This window comes from Perissodus microlepis, chromosome 10, assembly GCF_051167445.1.
Source record: "Perissodus microlepis isolate ML-2025 ecotype Zambia chromosome 10, ASM5116744v1, whole genome shotgun sequence".
NCBI classification, from domain to species: domain Eukaryota; kingdom Metazoa; phylum Chordata; class Actinopteri; order Cichliformes; family Cichlidae; genus Perissodus; species Perissodus microlepis.
In genome coordinates, this window is record NC_140470.1 from 7,739,691 (window position 1) to 7,751,988 (window position 12,298).

Sequence of the window (12,298 nt, forward strand, 5' to 3'; positions counted from 1 at the left end):
AGGAAGAATTCTGGTAAACACAGTTGTAATGGAGGGCATTAAAGCAGAATTGTTGACGTGAGTTTTCCCGCAGAGTTGGATCAGACATACGTCTAATTAAAGTTCTTTCTTTATGTGTTTGTACTGGTGTCTATACAGCTCATATGGGAGAGAGGCCAGTTAGTATAATGGCACAGTGGATAAATCTCTCACAGCAGGCCTGTGTAACACTGGAAGCTGTTTTTGTGTGTTAAGCCCTTTTAGGATGATTTGTGAGAGTCAGCGCTTACACAGTTCTGCTAAGCAGAGCTGCTCTGACCCTGCACCCCCACTAAATCAGTTCAGCCCTTGCAAACAGGCCAGAGCTGGTTAATACTGGGTCAATAATATGGGTCTGAGTGGGACAAACACACAGAGACTTAACTTTTTTTCCCTCTCTTAAACACAGCATACATGTCAATAATAAGGCAGTGGATATACAGAGGAGGTCATTATTCCTACAGGGGGAAGTCACTAGTGCATATGTACGTGTGTGTATGTCGTTTTCTTTACATGTTGTGTATGTGTATGTGAGAGAGAGAGAGAGAGCAGGAGAGAGTGAGAGCTGGGTGAACAGCTGCATTGATTTGGTTTTGTTTGCTGTCTACTCAGAGCAGAAATGTAAGCCGTGGGAACACCTGGAGAGTGGGGAAAATGGGAGAAGAGGTGGTGGTGGTGTCAGCTCTGCCCCTGGCTCTGTACCAAGCATACATGGATGCACAAACGCACACACACACCTCACATGTGTGAGGGCAGCCTGGGATCCCAATCAGAAGCACTTAACAAAGCTTTCCTCTTTCTGCCTTTAATCGCAGGCTCAATTTGTCACTGGGGTGTCCAATTTCTGATAAGCGCTTTGACTGAGAGAGGAGAGGTGGGGAAGAACACAAAATGGATGCACCTGCTAACAAATGAAATCAAACCACTCCATCTTCATTTCCCCCCTTTTCCACCAGCTGGAACAATGCTGCCTTGCTTTAGCTCTCGGCACATTGAGTTATTTCCCACTAACTGGAGTTATTTCCCCCCACTAACCAGCTAGAGGGCCTGGCTGACTTGCAGTTAAATAGGTAGCATCGCCTGATCCTTTAATGTCAAATTCTTCCACACTGACCATCCTCCTCCTGCTGGCTGAATATTGTTTAGTAGGTCCCTCCTTTTTTTTGGTTTATAGCTGTAAGATGGGAAAAGTTAAGGATGAGACATTCCATTCTCAGATTTCTGACCATCAGAGTACTTCGTGTAGCTTTACTTGTGAGGCTAAGTATGGAAGTCAATCCTTTGAGGTATTTTGAGGTAGGTATTGAGGCCAAATGGCCCAATTTCCTTGCCGAAGTGCATTTTCATTTGTGCGTGTTGGGACAAGTTCATTGTCGGGCTTGTTATTTTTGTGCATCAATATAATTGTTTTGTACACTGAGTCTAATTGCGGTATATCGCATTACTTTATCCTGCTTCTAAGACAACTGTGCAATTTGTTACAGAGCCACATACAAAGCAAGCAGCTTGAAAAAACAGGTCTGGTGATTTCTATCACTTGCTGCACATACCACAACAAGCACACACTCACAATACACAATACTGCATTCTACTCTAGTTAGTGTTGGTGTCTAACCATAATATTCCAGTCCGGTACCAAAGCCCACAGTGTAACATCTGACACAGCAGCATGTGACTCAGCACATTGTTGTCTGGTGTGATGTGAGGATATGTGAAGATAACACAGATGTGGTGGCACCAGTGAGGAGATGAAAAGAGCGGCGATGATAATGGTGTGTTTGTGTGAGCGCTGTATCTGGTTGTGTGATCTGATGGTTACCAGAAGGCTGGATTAGCATTGGAGTTCTTGCAGCTATGATTCTTAAACTTTTCTTCTTCTTTATTTAGGACTATTGTCAAGATGCTACAGCCTCACTGTGGTAGCACTCGTACTTCCTTTTTACATTTGCTTCCAAGCGATCAAGTCAAATGGTAATTGCAGCACCGAGCAAAGACGTGGCCAGTATTTGAACCTTATCACGAGTGACTTTTGAACAGCCTCTCAGTAATTTAAATACGTGCCAATCAGAACTCCTCTGAGCTGAATTAAAACAGTTAGGAAATCAATTCCAATCTCCAGTGTTGCTTTATGAAATCTTTGCTTTCCTCTTCTTTTACTGTATTTCAGATCTTTTTTTCCCCTCCCTCAAGTGTTTTAAGAGTCATGTCTGAGAATAGGCTGGCTCTTTCCTCACTGAGGCATGCCCAGCTTCTGGCTGTGCTCTCGATGGATTTGCTGCAGATAAATAAATAACTAGGCTGGCACCCCTCACTTTGGTTCCCCTCTGTTTTGGCAGGCCATCCACACTGCATTTTCTATCAGGTGTAAACATGTCTGTCAAACGGCGCAGTCAGGGGCCCCGGCATTTTGGCATTCATGACGCCATGCATGCACCGCTGCCAGCACTTTCTGTCTGCCCGTCTGACCTTGGCCAGCCTTGACGTGGCTGAGCACACTTAGCTCTACCTTCCACTTTTGTAGAGCTCTTGGGGAAGCCAAGCAGGCTTAAGTGGCTGTTAGTGAAACTGACCCCAAGTTGAAGAACGGACTTTGGCTGGCTGTCCTCGCAGCAGTTATGTGGTGGATGGGTAATGACCATGACATAGCTGTGGCATACATATCCTAGCTAGACCAGGACACTTGCAGGCGGATACGTTTTCATTCTCTCATCTCGCTACCATGTCGCTGTCATCATCTCCACTGTGACGAGCCGTGGTCATCATCCAAGAGGCTACGAACTACTGATGCAAATACAAGACAGGACAAATGGGGTCAGCCTGATAAGAGAAGAGGCCTCTTACTGTCAGGGTTACTGTCCTTTTCTCAGTTTCATGGTGCACAACTTCTCTAAGAGTCTGTGTTCTCATCCTGAAACCAACCCTCCATATCTGACACCTATGCAAAGATTTAGCCAATCCAACTGTGGACTGTGCAGTATTCTAGGGGCATGCTGCCTCTCTCCGCTCCACATCCACCGTCTCACCTCGGGGAACTGTCACTCTTTCATCAGTTAGTTACTGAGCATTCATACCATCTCCCAGTTGTTTCACAAACCCCTCCCTCCCTCTAAAGAAGAGCATCTTCAAGTAGCTGTCTTCCTCTCTCCCACAGTATTGCAGCAGTTTCCTTACTTGACAGATTTATCCCTGACACACTCTTGCAACTTGGAAACCACTACTTTACAGACACTCAATTTGTGTGCAAGTTGAGTTTGGGTTGGCTGTCTTCTCTTCTGCCTCTTCTTCTTTCTTTTTTTTTTCTCCTTTTTTTTTTTTTTTTTTTTTAACCCTCTGCTCGTGATCAGAGCTATCTCCCACTCTCTCGCCCTTTCTCTTTTGGCGAGATAACACTCGGGGTTGATGAGGGGATCTCTGCTAACCGAAAAGCAAACGGCCCATCCCGAACGCCTCGGGATGTGCTGGAGTCATCAGGATCCATTGTGTGAAACTGTGAAACCAGCCTGTCATAGCCTAACACGCCCGTGTCCCTCAGCTAGCAACAGCAATCCTTCCTGCCTCTGTTGTTTGTGCAGCCTGATGGGCTAATGAAGGCCATACCAAAGTGTTATTTCTTCCCACCGTGCTCAAGAGCCAAGGCTTTTTCCCCTTTCTTTTGACAGAATACTGTGGTTTGGTATTCAAGGGTAAAAAGCTGTTCTCATCTTCCTCCTCTCTTTTTTCTTCTTTCTTTACCTCCTATTCAGACTCGGCTTGCAAAGAAAAGTAATTTCACTCTTTCTGTCCCTGAGAGAATCAACACAGTGAAGTTGCATTGAATTCCTGCTGCAACATTTTTTTTTCTTGGCTCTATTTCAGACCCATAACCTGGGGGTAAACATGCAATTAAAATAACAGCAGCCTGCTTTCTCCTCCACTCTCTTCTTCAGCTGTTAGCGCAAGCCATGTACAACATGGTGACTAGGCTCTCCTAATTGCTTTTGCTCATAATTGGTATAGAAAAACTGCTAATATAATACCAGCATCCAAACATGCTTTCTCACCTTATTTCCCCCACCCTCCCCCTCCTTCATTGTATTTCTGCACAAATATTGTAGATGTCTGCTTCTAATTAGCTTATTTTCTGTGCCCCCCCCCCCCGTGCATCACTGCTGCAGGATATTTGCTATTTCCAAATTTCTAACAAATGCAGATTATAGTTGATGGAGAGGATATTGATCAAAACAATCAGCACATAAATGCAGTCAGCTGGTCTCATTTCCTAAATGGCTTCCATCTATCCTCTTCCTCCTTCACTTCTCTGTAATTTTTTTTTTTTTTCAAACTTTCAGATGGCTTTCTATTTCTCCTTCCCCAGTGAGGAATGAAAAGAAAATATAGGTCAGCTTTTATGGGAGCAATTTGACACATGACACAAGCCAAGCGCATCACTTGCTCAAGTCCTGATTTGTCTTCTTGCCTTTATTTGTCTATAATGAAAGCCGCACAGTTATTCACACGCTTTATTACAGTTCTATAAGTAGCTGGTGGAGACTTGCCGAGTCACGGGGGCCCCCCCTAATACTTTGAGAACCCCGTAGTGTCTGTCTGCACGGGGCTGATAGTGTGAGACGCCTGGCTAAACTCCACCAAGCCAATCCCTGCTCCACAGGCCTTCCCAGCTGGCTTGGCTGGGCCTCCTTATACGCAACTGTGTTTCCACTTATAACAGGAGGGGCTTGTCTCTGTACGACAAGGACTATTAGGTGATTAGGGTAGATATTTACCTGAATGGATGGGCAGCTTGACGGTCAAGCTCCCTGTTTAGAGTAGGCTAAACCCCTTGGTAGTTACAGGGCAATTTGGACAGCCAGCAGGCGACCCAGTCATGTGTCCAATTACATCCTGCAGAGAGGCACCTCCAACTATCGCGAGCTTGGTCCCTGTCTGGAACTGACACTCTGTCAGGTGTAGTCGTGCCGCTTCTGATACAAATAGTCTGAATGTTGGGAGGGAAAAAAAAAGAAAGCCTCCATGGGGGTGTGCGCCTTTGTAGAAAGTGCCACTGTTTGGCGTGTGATGTATATTTGAAGTCACTGTGGCAGTGGTGCTGAAAGGCAAGTCAGTAAACGTCAGGCTTCTGTCTGTCGGGTTTCATGTCCGCCTGCTCTGCGCTACAAAGCAGAGCGTCAGCTTGGGCATTACCATAGGCTGACCTTTGCTTCTGCACTCCCCACTGCACACTTTTCTGACATTCAGGGGCGCTGTGGGGGAGGCAGGAAGGGGGTGGCCTGTTGGGTGGTTGGTTTTTTTTTGCATGTAGTGTGTTGTGTGTGTTCTTACAACAAATTAACGGACAGTTATGTGCTCGGTTTTGTTTTGTTTTCCCCAACATCATTTCACTCTGCTGCCACCGTTCTGCTTTTGAAACCCTCCTAACAAAGACACTGCTATATTTGATATTTAGCTTTCCTCCACACCAAACCTGCCTGTTGTCAAAGAGATTGCTGTTATCTTTCTGTGAAATCTTGGCATCCTGATAAATGAGAGAGGGCTGGAAATCTTGCCTGCTGACATCAAGGCACCATGTACCTAAAATCCTTCCAAGGCCAGAGGGAAAAGAATAACATATCAACCCAATTAAAGTTAATGCATGGTGACACGCTGAATTGAGGGCAGGGATTGCAGCCATATGGCAGTCCAGGCTGTAAATCAGAAGGCACAGGAAAGGGGAGGAGGATGAGAGGAGTGGGAGCAGAGGCCAAGCAACAGAAAAGGTGACGCAGTGTCAGTGCAGCAGAACACCCCCGAAATCCTCAGATCCATCTCAGAACTGCCCCCTCCCCATGCAGCACCCTAAGGTGCAATCCCCTCAGGTGTCTGTGTAGAACTGGCAGCTTCATTAAGGCTTGTTTTTTTTGTTTTTGTTTTTGTTTTGTTTTGGGTTTTTTTTTTGGGGGGGGGGGTGTCTCTGCTTCTTGCTGGGAGGATTTAAATGAGCTGTCATCCTGACCTTTTTGAGCTCCTGCTTTTTAAAGCAAGTTCAGCCCCCGCCACCTCTCTACTACCACCCTAAACCCGCTACCCTTCTTTCTTCCTTTTCACCTTTCTCTCTCGCTTTGTCACTCTTTCCTCCACTTGTCTCTTCTCCCCGCAGGGGGGAAGACACTTTTAAGCCATCACCCTGCGGCAGACAGGCATGGCAAGGTTGTTATGTGGGTAATTGCCTCTCTCATAGACGCTTGTTTGTCTGCGCTCACTTGCCACCCTCCTCTGATGCCACACGGCAAACGGGGAGGGCACGGACTCTGTAGACTTAATTTGCTCCCTGACTGTTCTTCAGTGCTGATTAAGCAAGCATCTGTGGTGTTTTTGAATACAGCAGTAAGCCAAGTGGAGCATGGCTAATGTTTTCTCCCTCACTGTTACATCAAATTATTGCACAAAGTGGCAGACATTTATGGGAGCCGTAGCCATGTTTATTCATTTCTTTCCACCCCGTCCCTAGCTGACTCCATTGTTTAATGTCCCCGAAATAAGGGCCTCTTTGAGGTCTGGAGGACTGCAGTATCGATCAGAGACTCACTAACTTGTCAGAGCCAGGCTTCTTGAGTGTGTTCTTTTTGGGTATACAGGAGTCATTAATTTCCTCTGCCACGGTCTGATAGTGGCAGAGAAGTAAAGTGTGGGTAGCGGGGTTCAACTAGGTGACTAACATGCAAGTCGAGGAGGAGGAGGAGGAGGGACTGAGTCGATTTAAAGCTGCCAGTCCCTCAGGCCCAGCCTGCCCGTTTTACTTCAGCTGTTTGATGTTTAATTGAAGTTGTTATTGGCATCAAATGTCACCTTACCCGATGCTCCAGGTGTGAATCAGTTTCTAATTGAAAGGTAACTATGTCTCCCCCAGCCCCGTGCCTCAGGGGACTTGCTACTGAGTTCTATTAGCCCGCACCCAGCCTCTGCATCGACAGGCACCATGTGCTGCCTTGGAGTTATGTCTGACCTCTCCCTTTCCCTCTCTTTTTCTCTCCACAGTGTGAGGAGAAGTGTGTGTCCCATGTTGCATTAGTGTCTGTGTGAAATGCTGGCCTGTCTGCCAGGGCCAGGTGACCTCCCCCTCCAGCTTCTCCCCCACACGCAGATGAACACTGGACTTCAGAAATGTAAGTACTGCTCTCGGGACACACATGCACACTGTTAACTACCACCACCACCACCACCACCACCACCATCATCCCACACAACAAACCAAGCTGTTACAATCCTGCTGGCCGCCCCACATTAGATCCCCATGCCAACCCTGGCCTGGATCTCTTCTGCAGCTCTGTGTTAAAACCAGAAAGAGTGAGAGTGAGAGAGAATATTTTAGTGCTCCAGGACCATAGATCTGTCTTCAAGGGAAATTAAGATGAACCGCACCATTAATTTGCTGATGAAAGGCAAACCGCTCCCTCCCTCTCTCATCGCCCCTGAGGATCTGTCTGTCACAAGAGTGTGGTCCTGTGTGCTCACTGCAACATTGCATGTGTTTGAACATGAGCATCTCAGCTACTTTTCACCATCAGGAAGAGTCAGTTACTGTCAGACTTGCAGACAGATTGCGGCTGAGTGGTTTTGCCCCGATGATCTTGTAATGTGGGTGAATTTAAGAAGCAATCTGCTGGCCCGGTTTAACAGCAGAGTAGTCAGTGCCGGCCCGCTGAATTCAATGTGTTTGAATTTTACAACTGCTGAAAAACTTGGACACTTTTGGGTGTCGGCAGCACAAATGGAGAGTCGAAGTCAGCAAATGCCAGCGAGAGCGCAGACTTCAGAGGCTCTGACAAGTGATGATGAAGGAGAAAAATACACAAAGAAACAGTAGTTTACCGTTGTTCTTTGTTTTTAAGAGTGTAAATATATTCACATTTTGTTATGAATTGCAGTTTGTCCATTTGATACCAGGTCACAGTCATACTTGCCTTTTGTCTCATCTTCAGTTAGTTTTTTATACCCAGCAGATCAGTCACGTCTGAGACATTATGCTCAATACTTTTGGTCAGCTTTATTTACACAAAACGTCTTGGTCTCCTTTTCCTCCTGTCTCCTCCCTGAGCTCAGCTCCAGGCGTGACCCATTTCTACTGCCCTTTTTTTTTCCTTTTTTTTTTGTAAAATGCTCCAGCTCATCAAGACTGTAATTTCAGAATCACAGTAATCAGCCAAACCCCAGGAGATCGGCAAGCGCGAGGGAGTCTGCTAAGTGCCAGCGTCTGTTGCCTCACTCAGGCAGGCTTGTGACATGGTACAGCCATCAGCCAGACTCTTTCCCTGCTCTTCCTTTATGTGACACACTAAGACAACTGGAGCCCAATTTGTTTTTTCTGCACAGGACTGTAATCCATTTAGGTGATGGAGTGTGCTTCCCACAGCCACGGCCATTCCTAGAAGTGTAATTCCAGTCCTCTTTTTTTTTTCTTATCATTTTCTCATAATGCTTTTCATCTGTTAGTCAAACAGGCGCGGTATTGCATCAAAAGCCACCGACCCGAATGTCATGTGAACTGTATCATTTTTATCAAAGTGCCATGAAAAAAGTGAATTTGAAAAGAAATAGGCTCTCTCTGGTTTGCCTCTTTTACCACCCATAATCTATCACCTGTAGCTCACCTCCTGCATGTTAGCAGTCTTAGCAGTTGTCAGGCCTGAACCCTTGAGTAATGCTCCACCGTCTCCCTGCTGGCTGTCCACAGAGTTCACTGTCTCTCCAGAGCTTCTATCACTTACCCAGCACAGAAGATAATTTGACAGCTTGACTCCGTGAGAGATGTGCTCGACTGCTTTTAGGTAAAATTCATAGACTGGTTGTTACTTGAAATCTTTATTCAGTGCACTGACAAGTCCTTGCAAAAAAAGAAAAAGGGGGAAAAAAAAAGCTCAGATGGGAGGTTTACATAATTAGCTCCTATTTGTTTTGCTATTCTTGAGCTCGAGCCTTTCAGCTACTCGGTGCTCCCTAATGCCGAGTCTTGTGTAACACAATCTTGTCTTTGACACTTTCCCACCACTCGATAATCACCAAGAGCTCCAAAACGCCAGGCTGGCTGTGCCCTGCCTCTCCTCCTGCGGGGGAATCTGCGCACTGGAGAGTCATTTAAAGTTACGAGCTTGCAGGCTGCTGTCAGAGGCAAGGCCAGGGCAGCTGCTCTATTTATCATCAGGGAGTGTCTGCTAACAGATGACGGCTGTGAAATGTAAAGGCTGTCGGAGGAGCAGATCAGGTATGCTAAGAGACAGCAGGTCACGAAGAAAACTGCTCATCCTCCAGGCAGGATGACTCAAGTACCAGGAAGTGGCCCTTGGTCCTCACATCTCACAGGCAGAACAAACTGTGAGTACAGCTGGGCCACTTGGCTGATTCTCACATCTTAGTCCCCACTGAGATCAAAAGCAACCTTCTCTTCCTCCTCTCCTCATAATAGTTTTCATTTTCTTTGAAGGTTATGCTCTCTTCATAACTCGGCAAAAATGTAGGGAGGTCTCTTCACGTGAGAAACCAAACTCATATGTCTAATTTGATGCCGAAGCTTCAGACCTAATTTCCTGCTCTTGTGTGAAAAATGCAATTTACAGCAGCATGAGCCCCTACTCCCTGCTGCTTAAACCTTGTTCAATAAAAACAGTAGTTTGAATAAAAGAAACCCTAATTAGTGCCTGCTGACTGTGCACTTGTGTTCCAACTAGCTCGCTTGCAGTGGGATAATTAGAGCGCGGCCAGACTGCCCTCTTTCCCCTGCTCCCTCCCTGGAAACGTGCTTAGCTGGAGATCTGAGAGATGATGTGCTTGCAGCCACCAGCAGCCGCCTACAAACTTCACTCATATTCCTCATTAACCCTCCCTTGATGCTTTAAGCCCTTCAACTAATCCAGGTTCCAGGTTAAGGTTGAAATGCTAATAAGCTACACTTGCTTACTAGAACCCATAATCAACAGCTGCCAGGAGCCTTAAGCAGATGTAAACAGCGAGAGGTCGATTTTATCCACTGTTAGTGGGGAAGCTGCTCTAAACAGTAATTTACCGATTTCATTACACATTTTACAGCGGTGCTGTTAAACCCTTTATCCTGATTTGCCTTTTTTTCCCCTCCCCCCTCCCCAAAATGTCAGCCTAAGCTGTGTTAACAATGTATAATCCCTTTTCCAATTTAATGGATTGGTCACTTTCCATTGGCAGTGCTTTCTTTGCTACTTGCCTGAATCTTACAACTTAAGTATAAAACTCATTACACAAATGCCAGTGGCAAAGAAATAACACTGTAGGCAGTTACATGTCTGTGGGTTAGTATTTTTTTGTTTGTTTTAATTTTTTTCTTCCTGTAGATTTCAATCTAAAAGAAACAGTTCTCTTCCCCTGCATAAAAATATGAAAAAATACACTTTTTTTTTTGTCAATTTAAGGTTTTTATTAAAATTGCATGTATTTTACCTTCGTTCTATTTGGATCTCTCATGTGAACTAGTCTAGAAGCCTGCACAGAAAACATGAAGTGATTTTGCATTTAAATGTGCTGTAGTTATTAAAAAGCAGGGTTATTATTTTTATTTCCATCTCCTTATTTTTATTTGTGGACTCCTATTAGCTCCAGTAATTTTGCATGACCTCAGTGCCATTCATCTTCTATCTGAAACAACAACAAAACCAGCTTTCTTATGAATGGCTGCGTCTCTTTCAAAGATGTCACCAACAACAGGTGGGTGTGGCTGCTTCATGCTTCAGAGAGTGATTGGGATATCATCGACTGACATCACACAGAGCCAAGAGTAGAAAAAACACTCAACTGGAGCATGCAGAGCAGTTTGAAGCCTGATTTTTGGCTCACGGGGATTACCTTCATGTGTGCTGACATTCGTGTTTTTAAAACTTTGGCCAACATATATGACAGAATGTAAGGAAAAGCATAACATTCTGTCATGCTGTGCACAATCTTGGTATCAAACAGAAGATTCCATCCCCGTAAAATGATAAAAGATGTTTTATTCATCGCAACAGATGATGTACTCACTTCCCACCCACTTACAACGCTTTCTACAGCTACACTGACATGAGGTTTTGACAGCAGCTGCAGACCACGGAGGCTGTGCCAAGATCTTCCAAACTGAACACAGAGAGCAAACAACTTGCATTTATTATTATTTATACTCTTTGCACTCTGTAGTAAAGGTAACCTACTAATTACTGGAAAAACGGAGTGAGGTTTTATTTGTGTTATGATCAAACTTCCTTTGGGTTTTTTTTTTTTTTTTGGGGGGGGGGGTTTGCAGGCTCATTAATCATTTCCTGTATTTGACAGGTGAAACCTCTGCTCATCATGTCTGTGTGCTCCTGTGTAAGTGTTCATTTATCTGTGTTTGCTTACCCTGGCATTTATTCAGTGACAGACATTAGGCCTCAGTGATGGTGGGTGTCAAGCTCCAGCTCTTTGGCCCAGACCCCTGCATTAATGAGGCTGCCATCAGCAGGCTGAATGCTTAGTTACAGCCGCCCCCTGTGTGCCGCCCTATGCCGGCCCCGCACATCACTGCCCATTGTTTCCTGTTCACAAATAAAGCTCGAATTAATTAGCCAGTTGGCACAACTCTTGGTGCCGCCGTGTCAGCGCCCTCCATTCAGCTCCGCGCCTCATCCCACATGTCCAGTCCTCCCGCTGTGAGACCATGGCTGCCTGAAACCACAGACCTCTGCCAGAATTTCAGACTTTTAAAATTACTGCTCACTCAACAACAGAGGAGTAGCCAGTGTGCTATAAAGATGTGTTTTACTTGAGCTGAAAATCCCCCCCCTCCTCAAACAGGATGAAAGAGGGAATTAAATGGAGCTCAGAGACCGGTCAGAGCAGCGATTCTCTTCACACATCGGCTCCACTCATGTCCATCAGTCAGAGAGGTGTGGTGGAAGTAGGTCAGGCTGGCAGGGCTGAGGTGATTGGGGTAGCATGGTGGAGGACAGCAGGGACAGAAGCCTGTTTTTTTTTTTTTGTGGAAGTGAGATCAGTGTGTTAGAAAGATGCGAGCAGTCACATCCACCGAGGCTGAAAATGGACACAAGCGGTTGTTGCGCAAGCCAGCACTTGCACGATCCTGTCACAAATTTTTTAAAAGGAGCTTCACGCATACACAAACACACAATCGTGCTCACATTGTCACTTTGGCATTGTTAAATTTAGCCACAGTGCTTAGCAGGTGTAACAAATGTCTGCGAGCTGAGGCCTGGGAGGTGTTCCCACAGATCAGAGACACTGCTTCTGTGTCTGATTACTTGTCTGCTGT

General features: G+C 45.6%; 1 protein-coding gene across 3 annotated transcripts in view; it reads left to right on the top strand.

Annotated features, from left to right (window-relative positions):
- The window catches only part of fam222ba (family with sequence similarity 222 member Ba), a 31,893-nt gene that overhangs the window by 13,787 nt on the left and 5,808 nt on the right, over positions 1-12,298 (top strand). For all 3 annotated transcript variants that reach the window (XM_084941711.1, XM_084941713.1, XM_084941712.1), the window contains one exon: positions 7,030-7,157. In XM_084941711.1, coding sequence (XP_084797837.1) covers positions 7,076-7,157 — 82 coding nt within the window. In that variant the 5' untranslated portion in view covers positions 7,030-7,075. The remainder of the gene's footprint in view (positions 1-7,029; positions 7,158-12,298) is intronic.